General features: G+C 42.1%; 1 protein-coding gene across 1 annotated transcript in view; it reads left to right on the forward strand.

Moving 5' to 3' along the window:
• Nucleotides 1-20,791, forward strand: part of PTPRN2 (protein tyrosine phosphatase receptor type N2) — a 1,352,613-nt gene that overhangs the window by 367,856 nt on the left and 963,966 nt on the right. Inside the window, exon 3 of the mRNA XM_082258395.1 lies at nt 14,892-15,005. Coding sequence (XP_082114521.1) covers nt 14,892-15,005 — 114 coding nt within the window. The remainder of the gene's footprint in view (nt 1-14,891; nt 15,006-20,791) is intronic.

The following is a 20,791-nucleotide window of genomic DNA, read 5'->3' on the forward strand; positions in this document are numbered from 1 at the left end:
AAACTCAAAAACAAAAAAGTAATATATTATTTTACAGAATTTATATAGTTCCAAGAGCTTGTGCAGCACTTTACAAATGAAGGGAGACAGTATATTTACAATACAATTCAATTCAAGAGGGTTCAAAGAACCCTTCTCATCAGAGTTTACAATCCTAGATGAACGTCAAGTTGTACAAAAGGTAATAACTGTGAAGGCTCATTTACAATAGCCATCTGATGAGCGATCCACAGTGAAATGCTTTTGATGTGTTATGTTGCCTCCTTACCTCCTGTTTTGACCCCTAAAAGCCATCACCACTGCTCTGCATTCACTTGAATGAGTTTCATTAGACAGGCAAACTGCCCACCAATCGCAACAGAGGTGATAATTTTGTGTATACCCTAGTATAGCTGCCTTTGCAGCTTGGCGGGGGGAGGGGGATAATTAAAATGTTGCTCAGCTGCCTGTTTTTACGCCAGGCACCGTGCCTGCTGGGATGCTTGCAGGGAATTTCTGACTAGGAAACTTGTCAGAGGAACCGAGGAATACAGCTGATGCACTGGACTGGGTCTGCAGACTGGTGGCGCTCATGAGGACACAGGAGAGCAGGAAGAGAAGATCAATTAATCAAGCCAAGGTCAGGTCAGGAGAGAGGTTCAGGACAAGCTGAGTCAGTAACAGGAAAACACAAGTACAAGGAATTCACAGGAACATCATACAGGAGGAGCCAAAGATCATCCAGATATTGCACATACTGACTGGCTTCCTTATAAAGGCCCTTTGGCACTACACTAAGCTGGGGGTACATGAACATGCGTGTTCCACATTGCATCTGTTTGCCAATGCCCATCTATGCGCACCCCCATGCATTTGTTATGCTCCAGTGTGAATTCCTGCGGCCATGCAAGGTACAGGCAGGATTGCCAGGTCTTTGAGCACCTCTGTTGTGGATGGTGCCCTGACAGTGCCCCCCCCCCCGATAGTCAGCCTCCGGATGCCCATATGTGCCATCTTCCCCAGATATTTGGAACTAAATTCTTGGAGAAGTCTTGGGCCATGAGCCTTTTTTGGGTGAATACCACTTCCATTTGTTCAGATATTGGATTTGTCACCCTCGCTTCCTGCTATCCAGGATTGACTCCAGCTGATATTCTGTTTCCTCTCTCACTGTTACTGGTGACAGAGGTGGTTCCACTCTTCCTGGAATGGATCAGGAATGGCTGGTTTGAGCAGGGAGACATGGATGAATCCTGTAAGAATCAGGAAGAGACAGTTTGTATGCCACTGGATTAACTTGAAAAGGACCAATGTACCTTGGTCCCAACTTTCGTGATGGTCAAGGCAGTTTCAGGTTGACCGTTTACAGCCACACTTTGTCCCCGACCTTAATAGAAGGGTTTCTCCTTTGTTTTCTGTCAAACTATTTTTTATAATCTGCCTGAGCCTTTTGTATTGGCTCCTGAAGAACTTGTTAATTGTCTTGTACAAAGGCAAGTCTGTCTTGTATTGCGGGTACCGCTGATTCAGGCATGGTATCTGGTAGACAAGAAGGATGGAATCCATAATTGGCCCAGAATGGGAACTGGATTGTAGCTGAATGGATAGAGTTATTCTAATGCCTCGTACACACGTACCGATCATCGGCCAAACGATCGGCCGTCTTTTGTCCAGGGCTGTCGTGTCTGTTGAAAACTGCAAAAGACTGCACACGAATTTTGTCGGCCAACAACAGCCGACTGCAGAAGTGATGTCATGTGATGGTTAACTTTCCTTGTCTTTTTTCTTTTCTGAGCATGCCCAGTCTTGCTAATCGGCTGTCTGTCGGCCGAATTCTGTACTGACTGGCAAACAATCGGCCGTTCTGGTGTTGGCCAACAAAAATTTTAATGCCCGCACGACAGATTCTGTTCGGCCGAAAATGCGCTGTCGGCTGTTGGAAGCATCATACTAACAAGCCTACAATCGGCCGATCGGTCGTCGGCCGAATATTTAAGGCCGACAATCGGTACGTGTGTACGGGGCTTTAGTGAGTTCTGCCATTAGTAGCAGAGATACCCACTCATCTTTGAGTTTGTACATTACTTTGGGGATGGAAGGCAGATAATAGACAGAGTTCCTAGAGGTAAATTTTACCTCCCCCCCATCCAAGACAATGTTAGTCTGTGAAATCTAACAATTTCTTTGATGATGGTATGAGCAGTCTCAGCAGCGGATAGAGTACCCACTATTTGCACAAAGTTGGCCATCTTGGATAGCCGATCCACCACAACCAGGATGGTAGTAACCCCTCAGAGGGAGGCAAGTCTACAATGAGGTCCATGGCAGTCATCCCAAGGATGATTAGGGATAGGTAAGGGTCTCAATAACCCCTAGACCTTAGTTTTGTCGCCTTTGCTATGTAGACATACTGTGCAAGATTTGACATAGGCTCCACAGTCACAACTTAGGTTAGGCCACTGAAAAGCCTGCTGGGTGAGCTCACTTGTTTTACAGACCCCAAAGTGTCCGGCAAGTTGGAGGTCGTGGAAAGTCCTGAGAACTTGAGACCTTGCCTCCTAAGGAATGAAGACCTTATCCTGATGCCACAACAATCCATCCTGCCTCCTTAATGAGTCATGTTCGCAATTTAGAGTTTAATGCAGAGGCCTGTTCGATGGATGACTTTAGATTGGGCTCGATCAGATTTTGGGCAGACAAGATGGTGCTTGGGGGAGCAGGCTCAGCTGATTCGGAGAACATTTGGGATAGAACATCAGCCTTTTCATTCTTTGATCCTGGATGATAGGTTAAATGGAAGTTAAATTAGGAAAAGAATAAGGCCCATCTAGCTTGCAGGGGTCTTAGGCACTTTACCGAACCTAAATATTACAGATTTTTATGATTCGTAAGGATCATAATCAGCGCCTTCCAACAGGTACCTCCATTCATCGAAGGCTACTTGCCTGGAGTTCTCCATTGTCCACATCGCAATTTCTTTCAGCCTGGTTCAGTTTAGTTGAACAAAAGCCTACCTGATAAAGCAGAGCCTTTGGCCCTGACGCTAAAAAAGCATGGCTCCTGTTGCCACTTCGGATGCGTCCACCTCAAGGGCAAAGGGGAGTGCTGGGTCTGGATGTTACATCACAGGAGCATAGGTGAATAGAGCTTTTAGCTGTTCAAACGCTGCTTAAGATTCCTGGTTCCAGCGAAAACTTGTATGCTGGCGAGTAATTGGGGCAATGATGGCTGAAAAATCTTTGATAACTTTCTGATAAAACTTGACGAAGCCTACAAATCTCTGGCCCCCTTTTCTGTCAGAAGGTGCAGGCCAATCCAGAATTGCTGAGACCTTCTGAGGATCCATGAAAATCCTGTTAGTGGAGATTATGAGTCGCAAGAACTGGATAGACTGTTTATTAAACTCACAGTTCTCCGCTTTGGTGTGCAAGCAATGAGTTCCTAAAGTAGTTATGACTTTTCTGACGTGGTCTCGGTGGAGTTTAGGTGAAAAATTATTATATCATCCAGCTAAACAATTAGGAATAGATCAAGATACTCTCTGAAGATGTCAATCACAAAGTGTTAAAAACATTGCGGGAGCATTACATAGCCCGAAGGACATCACGAGGTACTCAAAATGACTGAAGCACCTTTCGGAAGGTGGTTTTCCATTCGTCAACTTCCCTAACGCAAGCTAAGTTGTAGGCCCCCCGTAAGTCCAACTTGGTGAATACTCAGGCTGTTCAGAATCTGAGATAACTCAGGGGCAAGAGGAAGTGGGTACCTATTCTTGATGGATATTTTGTTAAAGTCTCTGTAATCAACAAATGGTCCGAGGGAACGATCTTTCTTCTTGACAAAGAAAATACCCGCCCTGGCACATGAAGAAGAGGGGCAGTGGTTGCCTTTGGTTAGATTTGCATCAATGTATTGCCGGAGGGCTTTCAGGCTCAAGATCAGAAACTGGAAAGATATGCCCAAACTGTATCTCTGCTCCAGGTAGCAATTTGATCGGGCAGTCGTAGGATCGATGCAGAGGCAGGATATCGGCTTTCTTCTTGTCAAACATGTTTAGAAAGTCATGGTAGGCACGAGGAATGGAATGACTGGTATCTAGTGTTGGCTGGATGGAGAGGCACACAGGGAAATTGATGGACATTGAGGCGCCACAGTGTTGGTGACAGTAGTTAGTTGGGAAGGTGATCTCTCCTTTGGGCCAGTTGATTTGCGGGATGTGGGCCTCCAACCAGGGTATTCCTAGCATGGCCGGAAATATGGGAGACCTGATGATATCAAAACAAAGGAACACCTGGTGCCCTGCATCAGTGGTTGCTAGGATAGGGATGGTCTCCTGAGTAACAGGTCCCAAGCTTGGAGTAGTGCTTCAGCTAGATGCACATCAAATCTTTGTTTCTTTAGGTTAAGGGGAATGCGTAAGTCCTTGGTAAGGTTGATGTAGAAGAAGTAGCTGCAGGCTCCAGAGTCAATGATTTCCCACAGCTTGATTGTCCTTTCCAGCCACCTACAATGAGATGGGAATAATGACATGAGTGGATAGAGTCCTGGATAACTGAAGGTAGGAAGGGTACAGTTGACTGGACTTACTTGTTCGAACAGGACAGTTTTGCAGGAAATGGCTTGTAGCCCCACAGTAAAGGCATAGGTTACTTTGCCGTCTGCACATTTTCTCTTCAGTAATCAGAGCGGGTCAGAGTAGGCCAATTTCCATGGGTTCAACGTCAGAAGAATTAGTGGGCTGAGGAGCAGGGGCAGGAACTGCTGGTCCTGGAACCTTTTGCAATACCTATGTGGGCATGTGTGCCGGAAGGTCTAAGTAAGTTCAGGGTTTCTGCGTTGATCCAGCTGGATGGAGAGCAGAATGGAATTTTCTAGGGAGATGCAAGCTTCAACCCTGGCCAGCTCATCCTTAAGGGTTTCAGACAAGCGTAGATGGAACTGGTATTTAAAAGCTGCATCATTCCACCCGGTATGAGCTGACCATTTACGGAACTCCGCAATGTAGTCTTCCACAGGTCATCGGCCTTGTAGACAGGCATGAAGGGCAGACTCAGCAGAAGCAGTTCTCTGTGGGTCATCATATAGAGCAGCCACGGCTTTGAAAAATGTGGTAACAGAATTTAGTGCTAAGTTCTTTTGCTCTAGTAAGTTGTGAGCCCAGGATTGCGGTTCATCAGACAAGAGGGAAATGATAAATCCCACCTTGACAGTCTCAAGTGAAAAGGGCCTTGGTTGCAGGGAAAAGTAAGGTTTGCAAGCATTCTTGAAAGCCCTGCATTTACGTTGGTCCGCTAAAAAGCATTCAGGAGTGGGGAATCTGGGTTCTAGAGGTGGCAGTACCACAGCAGATGTAAGCAGCGACTGTAGAAGGTGTAGGGGCAGAGCTAGTAGCAGGGTTCTGTTCCCCAGGGGTCACAGAGGCAATGAGGGTGTGAAGGTGTCCCTCCAGCTGGAAGAATCAACCCTGAAGGTTCTTGACTGCTTGTGTAAGGGCCATCATCTGTTGACATAGAGCCTCCAATGCAGAAGCACCACTCTTGGCCTCAGACATAGTGGCTGGTTGATACTATCACATACCTGGTGCTGGAGGCCAATGGAGAGAGGGCTTGCCATGCAGCTAAAGTTTCAGACCTCCTAAAGGTGGAACAGAAGGAGTCAGGCCCGAAGTAGCATGGGTCGCCTGCTGGGATGCTTGCAGGTAAGTTCTGACTAGGAAACTTGTCAGAGGAACCCAGGAATACAGCTGATGCACTGGAGTGGTTTCTGCAGATAGGTGGCACCTGTGGGACATAGCAGGACTTTTGTAGCACAGAGAGCAGGAGAGAAGTCCGTTCGGAGCCAAGGTCAGGTGCCAGGTGGACTACAGAGCAAGCATTGTCAGGTGGATAGCTGGGGTTAAACAAAGGAGAGCAGGAAGGAAAGATCCGTTAATCAAGCCAAGGTCAGGTCAGGAGGCAGGCAGGAGACAGGTTTAGGAAAACCAGAGTCAGTAATCGGAAAACACAGGAACAAGGGAATCACAGGAATGACACACTGGAAGAGCTAAAAATTAACAAGCAACTACAAATACTGACTAGCTTCCTTGTAAAGGACGTTTGGCCCCAAACTAAGCTGGGGCGTGTGCATGCATGTTCCAGCGCGTATACGTTTACGCTCCTGTTTGCCAGTGCGTATTCGTGCACGCCTCTGTGCATTTGTAATGCGCCAGTGCAAATTCTTCCGACCATCCAAGGTACTGGCAGAGATGCCAGGTCTTTGAGCACCTCTGTTTTGGACAGTGCCCTGACACACAGGGTGCAGAGGGGAACTGAGAATCTGACACTCCAAGACATTTCAGATTTTGAAGACTTTTTATTCATGTATGTATTTTTTCAGTACCGCAAAGTTTGGCAATGCGGGGGCAGGAATATTACAAGAGACACTTTGTTTTCACATATTTTTATTTTAGTGACAAAGTCTCTTGAAAGTGATAATAGAAATTACATTATGTTGTAGGGATTTTAACAATTGGGTTTACATATGTTTTAACACTTTTAGCAAATAAAAATACAAGTATTTTTTTTTTTTGTTTTAATATTTGCCTAGAGTTCAGCATTACATATTTGCCAAAGTCTCTATAAGCTTGTCTAGGGTGTTACTTTGCTTTATTTATAATCCACTTTTTATTTGGCTTTAAATTACATTCACCTTCTTGAAAAAACAGGGCACAGGCCAATGAAGCATAGAAGTATATTACAGTATATGTAGGTCATATAAAATTCTATAATGCTTTTTTTTGTATTCTATAAACTAGAAATAATGACTGCTATAATTACTAAGTGTATGTCTGTAATTAAGCCATCATGTTTTCTTAGCATGGCTCTGCATAATTCCAGTTAAAGCTGCTTTTTGCCAGCTGTTCAGTGATCATTGTACATGTGGATCTTTAGAACAAGAACGGTCAGTATGTGCACCAAGTTACTGAAGCCTTTTGTTTGAATAATGGAATATAATCTAAAATGTGACACCACCTTTGCACACATAGGAAGCTGGCTTAATGAGGGATGCTCCATATAAAGGCCAGTTAGGAGTTAATTAGTGGGTACGCTTCAGAATGTGCTGAGGACGATATATGGCTAAATGAGACATTGTTATCATATTGTATCTAGCACTAGCTTTTATTTTCATTACAAATATTGAGTATAATGTTAGCCTGCCTTTCTGACATTAACCACTTCAGTACCAGCCAGTAATACCCCATTTACTCCTTCATTACCAGGCAATTGTTAGGTTTTCAGTGCTATGATAATTTGACTGACTATTACTCAGTCATGTACCACTGTACACTGTACTCAATATATTTCAAATCACTATTTTAAATTAACTTTTTTTTTTTAAGAAAAGCTTTATTTTGGTGATATTTAGTAACCAGTGGGAAAAAATAATTATTTGATCCCCTGAAGATTTTGTAAGTTTGCCCACTTACAAAGAAATTAATGGTCTATCACTTTTTATCATAGGTGTATTTTAAATGATAGAGACAGTATATTAACAAAAAATCCAGAAAAAAACACATACAAAAAAATGTGATAAATTTAGTTGCACTTCAGTGAGTAAAATAAGTATTTGATCCTCAAGCTTTGGCTTAGTACTTGGGGGAGAAACCTATGTTGGCAAGCACAGAGGTAAGACGTTTCTTGTAGTTGGTGACCAGGTTTGCACACATCTCAGGAGGGATTATGGTCCACTTTTCTTTACAGATCTTCTCTAAATCCTTAAGGTTTCTTGGATGTCTCTTGGCAACTCGAAGTTTCAGCTCCCTCCATACATTTTCTATAGGATTAAGGTCTGGAGACTGACTAGTCCAGACTGACAAGGCTACTCCATGACCTTTATGTGCTTCTTTTTGAGCCACTCCTTTATTGCCTTGGCGGTATGGTTTGGGTAATTGTCATGCTTGAAGACCCTTCCACAACCCATCTTCAGTGTTCAGGCAGAAGAGGGAAGGAGGTTCTCATCACAATACATGGCCCCGTTTATTGGCCCCTTAGCTTGTCAAAGTCGGCCTGTACCACCTCCATTCTTGACTGTAGGGATGGTGTTCTTAGGGTCATAGTCCGCATTTTTCTACCTTTAATCACAAGTTGTGTCACAGGTGGTCTTTTTCCTCTCTGGATGATGTAAGTCACATCGGGACAGCAAGATTCTAATCAAGACTTTTTTACTATATATTGATGGACTTTTTATTTGAGAGTATTGTCTTTACCTTTAATGCATTAAGGCGCTGCACTTTGTTTCATTGATTGTTCTTAAGGGGTTTCTGTATATTTACCCTTTTGCTGGCTGCCTTAGATTTGTATTTTTAGCCCTGACTTGTTATTTACTGTATATTATTTCTGGTATTTGAAACATACAGTTAGTCGTGTTGCTGAAATATGATGGACATCTTTGAGATGCGAGGTAAACGCTCCATCAATACTGATGAGGTGTTGAAACAGGATGAGGATATGGATAATATGCATGGGTTGTTTATTCATTAAAAAAACCTAATGACAGCGGAAATTAAAGCCAATTGGGCGATTTCCTTCCTGGAGAGATACGTTAAAGAAAATATGGTACCACACTCTTTACTGAATGGTTTTAAATTTTATTAGTGCTGGTTTAGATTTACTCAAGTTCCTTATCTCTAAAAAACAACATAAGCGTGCGTATTTGGACGCTGAGATCAATAAAGTTAAGGAAAACCTACCATTGAAAGACAATGAGAATGATAAATTTGAGTCTGAAAAATTGAAAAAAATCTTGGATAACAATAAACAGGAACAAATGTATCACAAAATAATATAATGTACATGATTTGGATAATTATAGAGACAATAACGTCTATAAATGTCAGTTGGACAACTCCCAAAAGAATATATCTACATCTGTGAAGGGACCCACTGTTTATTCCAATAAGTCATATACAACTGAAACACTACCCAAAACCCTCAACAATGGGGAACAGACACAATAGTGTGACCCAATCGAATTATCATGTAAATGAAAGCAAAAACAGGATTGGGACTTTAAATGAGCGACATGATGTGGCTTGCAGGAAAAAAATATTTATTGAAAGATACATATAGATAACAATAATGACATGTTGAGTATGTTGTAACACAGATAAAAAAAAATGGCTGATGTATAGCCCAATTCCAGTATATATAAAATAAACACATAGCAATTAACCAGGGAGAATACAGTAATATAGTAATAACATCAGTAAACTGTGTGGGTCAACAGTATATGAGTAATTATTAAAAACATAACATAATTGGACTAAACAGTGTCCACTTCTTCAGAAGTCGATGTATGATCTATAAAAAATAGGTATGTATGAGAAAATGGCTGATGAGGATAATTGGAGACTGGAAAGGGAAGGGAAAAAGAGGTAATAACCTCAAATCCCTAGAACTTACATTGTAGAATGGGTGGTTGCTGGTATGGGGAGCAAGGCATGGTCTCGGGTGTCTCCCACGGGAGCTGAGGGCGCCCAGAGCCGGCAAACATGGCTGAACACGCCACACATATGGAGATTGTGGGCTGGAGTGCATGGAATGAAGAATAGTACACATGGCAGCAGAACAGAAATTGTCTCTAAAAGTAAAAAAGTACTGTATGATTAAAAAATTGTATATATATAAAAATATATAAGAAGTAAAAATATCATGCTGCTGCCCGAGTGAAGATATGAAAGCAACTGATCAGTAGTAAGTGTGGCACCAGGTGTATGGTTTGGATTGCTTCAAGGGGCACAGGGTGACCAAGAACCCCAGTTGTGTTTGCACTAATCAGACTCGCTGTACAACCACACTGGACTCAGCCTTTCATGTTACCCCGGTTATCCTGGGTTCTATATGTGGGGTTTGTGTTGAGGGGCTCTTTCACTTGGGACAATAACATTTCTGAACAGTGTCCCTCAGGAAATATAGGAAGATGAACGGTTTGACTTTTCAGATTGCTAGAATATTGCAGGAGTGTCTCATAGATCCTTGCTAGATAGTGAGGTGGGGTGGGGTTTGGTTTAGTTAAGTACCTGTATTCCATTGTTCTATTGTTTCTGTCTGCCTTAATATCAACTTATTATGAGATGTATATGTGTATGTGGATTGGCTGCTAAGGGGGGAGGGGGGGGGTTGTCCCACAGTGTAAATCTCTTTGTGCCTGTGTTTCAATAAACAGTTAATTCTAGTTTACTCCCAGAACTGTGTGTCGTCCAGTTACTGGGGGGGGGGGGGATTTTGCCTTGGATATTTTAGTATTTCCTCAGCTTCAAGGATTATACAGCGGAGATACCTAGGCTGGGTATAGGAGCTCCGTTACAGATTTTGACCCCTATACCAAATTAATAAGGGAGGGATCTTTAATGTAAGTAGAAGCCTTTAATGGAGGAAGAAGTAAAGTTACTCAATAAAGGGTTTACATTTACTCCACAAGCTAAGTTGAACAAGTTCCAAACGTATATAGTAGATATTCATAGGTTTACAGACAGATTGGCCCCCCAAAACAAAAAAAAAAACACTGCCCAAAACCCTACAGTGAGAAATATGAATGAAAATTCTACCTACTGTATACTCACACTAATTTTAAGAATGTGTCTGTTTTCAGTTTTCCAGCTGTTAACAACCCCCATATTTCATTTTTTAAGGATATAGTCCTGAGGGACCTCGATACCATCAGGGTTAAGGCAATTAGAAATAACCAAACAGTTACCACTGACCCTAATGGTTTTATCAGAAAGAAAAGATTTGGTCACAAGACCAGCTGACAGGGAGGAGGGGGGGGGTATTGTTATTTTGGACAAATTTGATTATATATAAGAAATGAATACAATTTTACGTAACTAAGAAACGTATGTCACATTTCCCAGGGACCCCACTATAAAATGTAAACCTAAATTAAAAGTTAGTTCATAAGAGGTTCAAAAAAGGTATGTTATAAAAAAAAGGAAGGAATTTTTAAGTCCCCTCAGCACCCAAGCTCATGATTATATGCTGCCTTCCAAAAATACAAAAGAATCTGCAAAATCCTCCCAGCAGACCAATAATTAGCGGGATTGGTTCTCTCCTCAGTAGAATAGGCAAATACATAAATTCGTTTCTGCAAACTTTGGTCATGAGAACCCCTTCTTTTCTTAAGGAAACTAAACAGGTCCTTAATGACATCAGTGAAATTTGGGTTGATGATGACACATATTTGGTAACAGCGGACATTTCATCATTATATATCAAACAAGCATATGAAGATGATTTGGCTGCAATAGAATATTATCTGAATACTACCTCTCAAAATCCTCCTAGACAAAAACATTATATTTTGGAGTTATTAGACTTTGCAATTGCCCAAAACGACTTTTGGTACAATAGTTGCATCTTTTTGCAGACGAAAGGAGTTGCTATGGGGACCAAATTTGCACCCAGCCTGTTCAACACATTTGTGTCTAGAAATTAAATTTAAATTTAATCTATTCATGTGATTGGCCAGAGCTAGTTTTTTTAACGAAAGATACATTGATGATGTGCTTTTGCTATTGAAGAGTGACTCTTTCTCACTGGAAAACTTTGAGGTGGCAAGATGGCTGCTTAGAACAAAATGGCTTTGCTAATAAGAAGAATGAATCTCTTGTTTTCTATCTCTTTATGTTTTATGCAAACTTGCAAAATCTGATGACTGCTGGAATATTCTGAATTTGAAAATAAGGAACTTGTCTGGACAGTGGGCAGATGGTCGTCTGGGATTATGACCACAAGACATTTATATCTTTGATGGGAAATCCCCTCCAAAAACTTGCAAACACTGGATTATTGTTTTTAACTCTGAGCTTGCCGAAGTTTTTACTAACCTTTGATTGGTCAAATAATATCTTGATACAACCTATTTCATATACGTCATATTGCATATTTAATCTCAAACGCGGAATAATACATTTCAGATCACTCTGATTCAAACTTACTGATTCTTGTTGATCTCCATGTAGCTACATATCTGATTTGGTGTCAGGTATCTGTACCTGAGAGGAAAAGATTCCACAACAACTTTATTCTGACACTTAATAATAATAAGTTGAACATACGCTTTTCTCATGAATACAGTATTAAAGTTTAAAGATCAATTTTATAGATTTGACAATAAAGGTGATAAATAATAGACAAAGGCACCCCTGGAGGTGGAGACAGGGAATGCTGTGCCCAAAGGAACAGGGGTCGCCGGCTGCGGCAAGCTCCGGTGAAGAGGTGACTGCTGTGGTAGTAGACACGTAGTGCATGCTGAAATGCAGGTTGCCTTGAAAGTGACCAGAGGAGGTAGCCAGGTGTGCGACAAGAGCGAAGTCAAGGTCAAGCCAAGGGGTCAAACACAGTTCATCAAGCAGTAGAGGAGTCTGAAAGAGCAAGCCAGGGGTCATACACGGGAACAGCAGACTGGAGCAGGGTAGGTAAACAAGCTGGTGGTCGGAGCCAGGAGGAGAGACAAGACAGGTGAGACAAACCGGTCGGTAACAGGTAATCCAAGTAAACAGGAACAGGAACACAGGAAGCAGGAAACAGGAAGCTGAAGATCATCCAGCAACTAATGACTGGAGCAGGCTGGTTTAAATAGGCCACTGGGCGTCACTGCATTAGTGTTTGCAGCAGATCCAGCTCTCTTGTGGAAGGTTCCCTGACACTGATATAATTCAAACACTGTTTCAGCCACTTAAAGCTCAGGTGCTCCTAAACCACATCTGCTCTGACAAAATGCATTGAATGGAGCTCAGCAGTGATGTTATCAGGCCCACTAAAAATTGGATGTTTTTCATGCTGCTCTATGGAGTTCCTATGTGTTATTCCACATGCCTGATGTGGTCTAAGGGGAACAGGACCTTTGTACGGCTGAAACAGTGTTTGAATTACCTTTTTAGTGCCCTGACATAAATAAGCTTTCTGGACACTTTTTTTGTGTTTGCACAAGCGTTTTTTTACGTTTATACACCGGAGTTTGACATAATTGGTGCAAAAAGTTTGTTTATTACTATTTTTATTGACATATTTGTTGTTTTTCTACTGAGATTTTTAGAGTGACACTTTGTATGTAAAGGGACAAAGCGACACATTTTTTGCTTCCACTGTTTTTTCTTTTCCTATCTGTGAGATTTCCTTTCATTTCTGTTTGGGAGTCATGGGGAAGTGGCGCAAAACCCAGACAACAATAAAAACCTATGTTGTGTCTAAGTTATGACTAAAGCCATGTAGGCTGAAATGCGTCACTTTATTTCTGACCTGTACACTGTGGTTTCTAAAATAAACAACATTTTAAAAGAATCCATTCAACTATCAAGTTCTAGAGCCTCTACCGGCAAAGATTCCCTGGCATTTGACAGTAGGCTGACCTTTAGAAAATATACATAAAAGAAACCATGGCAAGCTAATCTCACCAACAAAGCTGTGGTAATAAATGCCTAAACAATAAGTGATCTAGTTTAAAAAAATTAATCGCTGTGCAAACGGCTTGGTGTTTACACAGCCATCACAAATAATCACCATAATATGTCTAATATGCAGTATTTTCCTGATTGTGATTTTTAATTAGAATACCGCATTATGACCACTACATGAAGTTAATGTTCAAAGGAAATACACATTAGGGGGACTATTTGAGATAGCTTTGCAAACTGCTGAGCCATTTGCCCAGCAATATTTTTTATAAATAGACTCCTAAGGGTGGGGGATGGGACACTTTTCTTGATACTGGGAGCTAAAAAGTGATTAAACCCAACCCTCATACAAGAATATACAAAAACACTATTAATTAAAAATAAATATTCACTCACGGTAATTACGTTATAAATTATAATCATAGTACCCTTCCCTGTTGAGGTGGGCTCAGCACTCAGGACTCCCTTTCACTAAAGTTCAAGTGGGCTTTGTTTATGATGGAGATCCTCCATCCCCATGACTATGCTCCAAGTGGCGAAGCGAAATGCGTAGTGGTGTGGCCTGGTGGGAGCCCAGACTGGGTTTGTCTCTCTTCTCTTTCACCTTACATTTTTTGTTTATGATAGTTTGGGGTTGATTTACTAAAGGCAAATAGACTGTGCACTTTTCAAAATGATGCTGCACTCTGCAAAAGCAGTTGCTCAAGAGCTTAGTAAATGAGCAGAACCTCTGCTGACTTTCGATGTCAAATCAAGTGCAAGAAAAAATGCTGTTATTTTTTTTTCCTTGCACATGGTTGGGTATTCTATTCAAAGTGAAGCTTTATTTATTTACAAAGTCCTGGAGCAACTGCACTTGCAAAGTGTAACTGCACTTTGCAAAATGCACAGTCTATTTGCCTTTAGTAAATTAACCTTTGTGTCAAATGCATGCAACAAGTTCATCGTAATTACTATGGGGGACATTTTAATATTTTTTCTTCAAATATAAATAAAAATAAAACGTGAGGTTAGTTAAAGATTCTATTAATCTCCTTTATCTCATTTAATACGTAATCATTTCTCTGGTAAATTCTCAGCTTGTTCTGTTTCATTTCTTCATGCCAACAGGAAACCATCAGAATTCAGATATGAAAAATAATACATTTCTTGTCACATTCACGGCAATCAACAGACCAAACAAATACCAATTAAATTCCGCTGCTACATTATCAGCGCTCAGAGATACTGTATATCTTCAGCATACACACTCCGGAGTCAGGAATTTATATGCCTCATGAATGCTAATGTTTGATTTTATGGAAGATTGTATATGTTACGCCAGCAGAAAATAAAATCAATCATGTGTTTTCCCTTCTTTTTTTTTTTCCACTTTGCCTATTAATCAGTATTGCTGAGTAATGGAATATAACATGTGATCACCTGCAGCATATGTGTGTGAACATGCTTTGAAAAATGTTTTTCTTTGTCTCCAATGCAGACGGAGTGTTCGGGAGATGTCAGCGGAGACCGGTGATAGACGTATTCAAGTACGAAGTTTCACCTCCTGTTGTGCAGCGTCTGAGGAACATTCTTCAGAAGCTCTCCCACAGAGGTAACTGCTTGGGCTATAGTTTAAAGGACAATTATCGCACCTAAAGACCAATTTTTTTTCACCATATGCTTAGCATACATATATAAGCAGTGTACAGTATGTATAATTTCTTCAAACAGAAGGATGGACTGAAGAAAATAATTGAATGCAGCTATGTATTCATTAAACATCGTTAAAATCAAACTGAATTTAAAAAGGAAAGATTTGCAACGTTAAATGGGAAATTTTGAAATGTTTATTGTACCTAAGCATTACCCTAAAAAAATCCTTTTGTTGGAATCATGATTCCAAAGGCACTCCAATTCCTAAAGCCTCATAACTGTGAGGCCCCTTTCACACGGGCAGTCTGATCAGATGCACCTGATTTTTTTTAGGTAGATCCAAATAAAAGTGACCTGTTAGTCCTAGGGCAGGCGAATGTAATTAGACATGTCTTTGTGTACATCCAATTACCTCTGGGTCTATCTAGGTCCAAAAAAAAAAAAAGGTCTTTTCTCTCTTGATAGAACAGAGGTAGTCAGATGTTTTACATCCAGCTTCCCATTGACCTAACATGAGCCATTAAGCTCCAGAAGCGAAAAACAGACACGGATGTTACAAAAGTGACATCTGTACTGTTGGGCTCCAATTCAGCAGGGGATCTCTTCATGGATCCCATACTGATTGGAATGAACACAGCCAGTGTGAAAGAGCCATGTACAGTATCTGAAGTGCGAGATTGAAAGTACTGTTGCCTCTGACTGCTAGTCTCGGGAGATTTGGAGTAGGTTTTAATGATGTCATACTGGGGATGATTTTCTAAGACTGGAGAGTGCAAAATGCAGTGCATCTGTGCATAGAATGAAATAATGGAACAAGCTGAATTTAGAAGCTGATTGGCTACCATACACAGCTGCACCACATTTTGCACTCTCCAGTTTTAATAAATAAACTCCACTGTGTTGTTTAATGTTCTGCTTGCTGAACGTTCTGACATGAGAAAGCAAAGCCCTTCCTCTACCAAGATGACTGGCTCCACATGGAGGAATGGTTCATGGCAGAACACAGCATAGCAAGTCAGTAATGGGGAAAGAGCAGCTGCAGGGAGATTACAGGCTACTCTGATGACCTCTACTTGACTTTTTTGGGCACAGCTTTTAGAGTTTAGTTTCTCTTTATTGTGTTTTTTTAAAATAAACTAGTGTAAGTATCAGAAACTATCATGACATTAAAGTATAACTTTAATTTTAGGGCTCAAATATAAAGACAGTGAGTACCAAAGCCATGTGTACTTCAGGATCACTTCAAGATGATGATTTAAATTTAGTTCTTACTCATTGGTCAGGTGTTCACATACCCTGCTGGAAATGCCACCACTGTGCAATCGACATGTCCAAAGTGGACAGAGCAGGTCCTACTGTTATTAAAAATGTAAATATATAAACAATAAAGACATTATTTGCAGATACTGTATATGCACATGATCCTAATGTGGTTAAAATAATATATATTACATGTATAATGTGCTATTTGGAATAACAAATACATAAATAGCATAGGTTGCCATTTCCATGGCAACACACAGCGGAACATCGAGAGATGCATCCGGTGTACACAAGAAATGTCCATAGAGGGGAGGAGTGAAGGGCGGAAATGACCTCCGCACGGCCTTTTTATACCTGACTTCCGCAACGTGCGTACAACTTCCGAAGACGTCATATTCTGACGAAACGCGTCAAGTTGGCACGCACGTTGCCTCGCTCCGAAGTCCGCTGGTGGAACGCACGCCGCAGACCGCACTTCCGGGTCCGGCGAAAACCTCCGTTATACACGGAAAGGATCCAACCGTGAGGCTGGGACTTACACTGGTGAGGACAGGAGCTTTATTCTCACACTTTTACCCGTTTTGAAGGACTGTTGTTTCAGAGTTTTGCTGGATTGTTTTATTCAAAGTTTGAAGTGGGGAGTTTTTTTAATTTGAATGCTTATCCATTCCGGAATGTTTTTATAAAGAACTTGCAGTGGTTTTATTGGTTTTATGTGGATAAATAAAGGAGTTTTAACACTCTGCACGAGGAGAAGTCCTTCTGTTTTTATCCCTCAATATCGAGCCACTAAGTACTCGGGGAAGAGGAGTCCTGTGCCCGCCATCCCGCTGGGAGACAATCACATCTCGAGGACCCTTAGTTGGGAGCCATTATTACCCTGAGGACCCTAGCGGAACTTAGGAGCCGGGAGGCATAAAGATTAAGCCTGTGTGATCCCTGTCGGCGTACGCCTTCAGGGATCCATTCCATCTGGTAAGTGAGCCTTCTTACCATTAGAGCACCAGTGGTGATCGGCGAAGGGACGCAGCACAGTCACTTTAAAACAGAGACTTTCAACACTACTGCACCTTTTTTTCCCTCTTTGTTAGAACTTTTTTAAACAAACATTTTAGCAACTTGTATTTATTACCATCCCTATTGTATATTACTATACCTACCATATTGTTTACCATGATATAATGTTTTAAGGCAACTTTTACATTATGCACCAGATTTTTTATTGATTTTATATTGAGTAGCCGGTTTTTATGCATGGTTTTACATATGGTTTTACATAGGGCTTTCTCATAAAGTTTACATATTGGGACCACTGAACACACGAGTCCCTATAGTGGTATAGCGCAGTTTTTTCTAAATTTACAAATAGATTACAAGATTAGATAATTAACTGATTATACAGTAAACCTTAACCGCCTCCCGTCGCCGTATAGTAAAATATCGGCAGAGCAGGGCGGCTCTCGTTCTGGGCCGGCTCTCGTTTTGGGCTGGCTCTCGTTCTGGGCCGGCGTTATATTACGCTGCTCGGTTTTGCAGAAGTGGCGCGCCCATGGGGGTACTCAGCATAGCGATCGCAGGTGCACTGTATCCCTGGAACATATGCACGGCCCAGATCTAACTAAAGGGCAGTGGCCGTTTACCCATGTGATTGTGTCCAATCACAACCGATCACAAATAAACAAGGAGATTCTGTTTATCGGCTTTCCTTACCTCACCCTGACAGAGTGTGAGAAGAGGAGAGCCGATCAGCGGCATCTCACTGGAGAGACATGTATAGGTAATCAGGGCACTCATCATCAGAATTTTTGACTATTCCAAGAGGCTCCCTGCCACTCAATTATGTTTGTGCTCAGTTTGCTGTGTAGATGGATGGTGCTCGCAGTCGGCTCTTGATTGCCGTATAACAGGGTTTAAGTTTCATAGAGTGGCACACATCCTTGAAATGTCGGACACTCTTTATTGGACATGATTAAAAGTCACATGTACATCCTAACGCTAAGCACTATTCCAGGAGCAATCAGTGGTTAGTCTGGCCTTCCTCCTCATAGGAGGTCGAGGCTTCGGTGAGTTCTTTCTGATAGTTTAGTCCACTCTACATTCCAGGACTCAAGATCCCTTTGCCAGAATGGAAAACTTCTAGAGCAAATGGAAGGGTGTGCAAGGGCACCTTTCTGAAGGTTGCACAACCATGGTCCTTTTCAATCCCTTCATCATCCCCCACAGTAGGCTAGTGTGATGGGGACTAGGGTGGCCAAATGTGTGCATAAATGTTAAAGCCCATTTTTTGGGATCCGGACGTGCCATCTACAGTAAAACGGTTACTTATGGTGCTTTAGACATCACCTTCCAGAACATTTCTTTATCCTGACCAGAATAGCACATTCACCTCAGAAGGTGGATGTCCTCTCTGATTACATCAATATTATATGACTGCGATGGGGAATTATTCCAAGTCCTCCCTCAGAGAGATTTACAGGCTTTTTTTCTCCTCTGTGTTCCATACAAAGAAGACCGGTGTTGAATTTAAAGAAACTGAGTCTCTGTGTGAGATGGACAGTTCGTGGGTCTTCCTTTCAGGGCTATCCGCCTCACCGTTGACCTTTGTGGAGGTTTTCATCTGTGTGTAGCCCTGTGGATGGTGTTCTACTGTTGACTCAGAGTCCTTATGACCTACTAGTTCAAAGGGGAATTCTTCTGGCCATCCTGTGAAGTTTTGGCTGGATAGCAGGTGTCAAGGCAGTTGGAGCAGACCTGACTAGTAATCGATACGGAGCCCCAGTTCAATGCTCACGTGAGCACTTTTTTCCCTCTTTTTTTGAATGGGCCAAGCAGTTGTCAGCTTCCCAATGCAGGGGTCTCTTTTAAACGATTATGTCTTGCACCCCTATGCTACCCTGGGCACACTGGATTCTCCGGAGGTGCAATTAATTTTGTTTTTGCAATGCAAAAGGCAGCCGATTCTGCTTCTTCCCAGATGTGCAGGAGCCTCTGGTGTCAGGGGACCCTCACTTGATCCCATCCAATAGGTTCATTATCTGGGACCATTGTCACCACTGATGCCAGTACTTGGTTCCCAATGAATGGGTCTTTAATCGGAAGATCTTGTCCATATCACTCAGGTATGGGGCTACCCTCAGCTCTACCCTCTTCTGGACGTAGTTAAAGTGGAGTTCCAGCCTCAAAATGAAAATTTTACATCTGCTTGCTCTAAGTAACCTGAAAAATATTTGGATAATCATTGTTTTTTTTTTTGCTTTACTTACCTTGTTTTTGAAGAAAATATACTTACCTTCCTTCCACTTCCTCCCTCTGTGGCCGCAGCCCGTGCCGTCTCTTCCTGCTTGCATTGACTCCTGGGAGCTGAACGTCATCGCTCCCAGGAGTTAATGCGCCTGCACCGGCCCTGCTCGTCACTTCCGGTGTAGGCGCCTCATTCTCTGCTAACCAGCTTCTGGGCCTGCCCAGAAGCTGTGCAGGGATGACGCGCCTGCACTGGAAGTGACGAGCAGGGCATTCTGGGACTCCGATATCACCGAAGAGGACACCGAAGAGGACGCTCTGGCTTCAGCTGCCCACACCTGAGATAGCAGCACTGGACAAGACATTTTCAAGGTAAGTATTTCTTCTAAAAGGTAAGTGAACCAGGGGACAGTTCAGAGGCTATCATTGCTGAAATGCACTAGCCCTGACTGTCCCGGGGGTATTTTTATCGAAAAAAAATTTTGAGGCCGGAACTCCGCTTTAAATGCTGACAAGGTTCCAGAAAAGATGTTAACAAATCTATTTACTCCAAGGCCTGGAACAGGTTCACAGCCTAAGCAGATTTTTGATCCTTGCAACCCAGATGTTGCTATTATTTCCTCACATGTTTCTGGATTTGTTGCTCAGCCTAGTCCTGGAAGGGCTCACATTTCAGCTTTCACCAGGGAAAATGGGCATGTGAGACTTGCCATGGGAATACTTCAAGAGGTCAGTCCTGAGACTTTGCCCTGAGGAGGAATAACATTCTCCAGTAGGTTTTTTTTCTGGTTCTGGTTTGCTTGCCATGACTGTTTGCATAATCAGAAAGCAGTCCTCAGTGGGACATCACTCGAGAGGCAGTATCCCTCGATAACTTCAGGCGATAACTTTAAGGGGCAAAGTATTGGCTCTGCAAATACTTGGAGCTACAGAGTCCGACATCTTGTTCCTTTCGGACAAATTGGGGCCTATGCTGCTCAAGCACCTTTGTTCCCAAGGTGGCTTCTGTTTTCATCTTACAAAGTGGCGGCTCCATCCTTTCCAGCAGAGACCATACCTAACCTACACTGGATGTACCAGTGTGTCTAAAATGCCTACCTTCAAGCAGCTTACTAGGTAAAATCCTCCAGAAGGCTGTTTGTTTTTCCATCAGGCAAGTTTGGAGGAGGAACCTACAGCAAAACCTTGTCATCTTGGAGAGTCAAGGTCATCCAGAAAACGTACTGTGCGGCCAGGCAAAAG

The sequence above is a fragment of the Pelophylax lessonae genome, assembly GCF_965119305.1.
Source record: "Pelophylax lessonae genome assembly, chromosome: 5".
In the NCBI taxonomy this organism is placed as follows: Eukaryota; Metazoa; Chordata; class Amphibia; order Anura; family Ranidae; genus Pelophylax; species Pelophylax lessonae.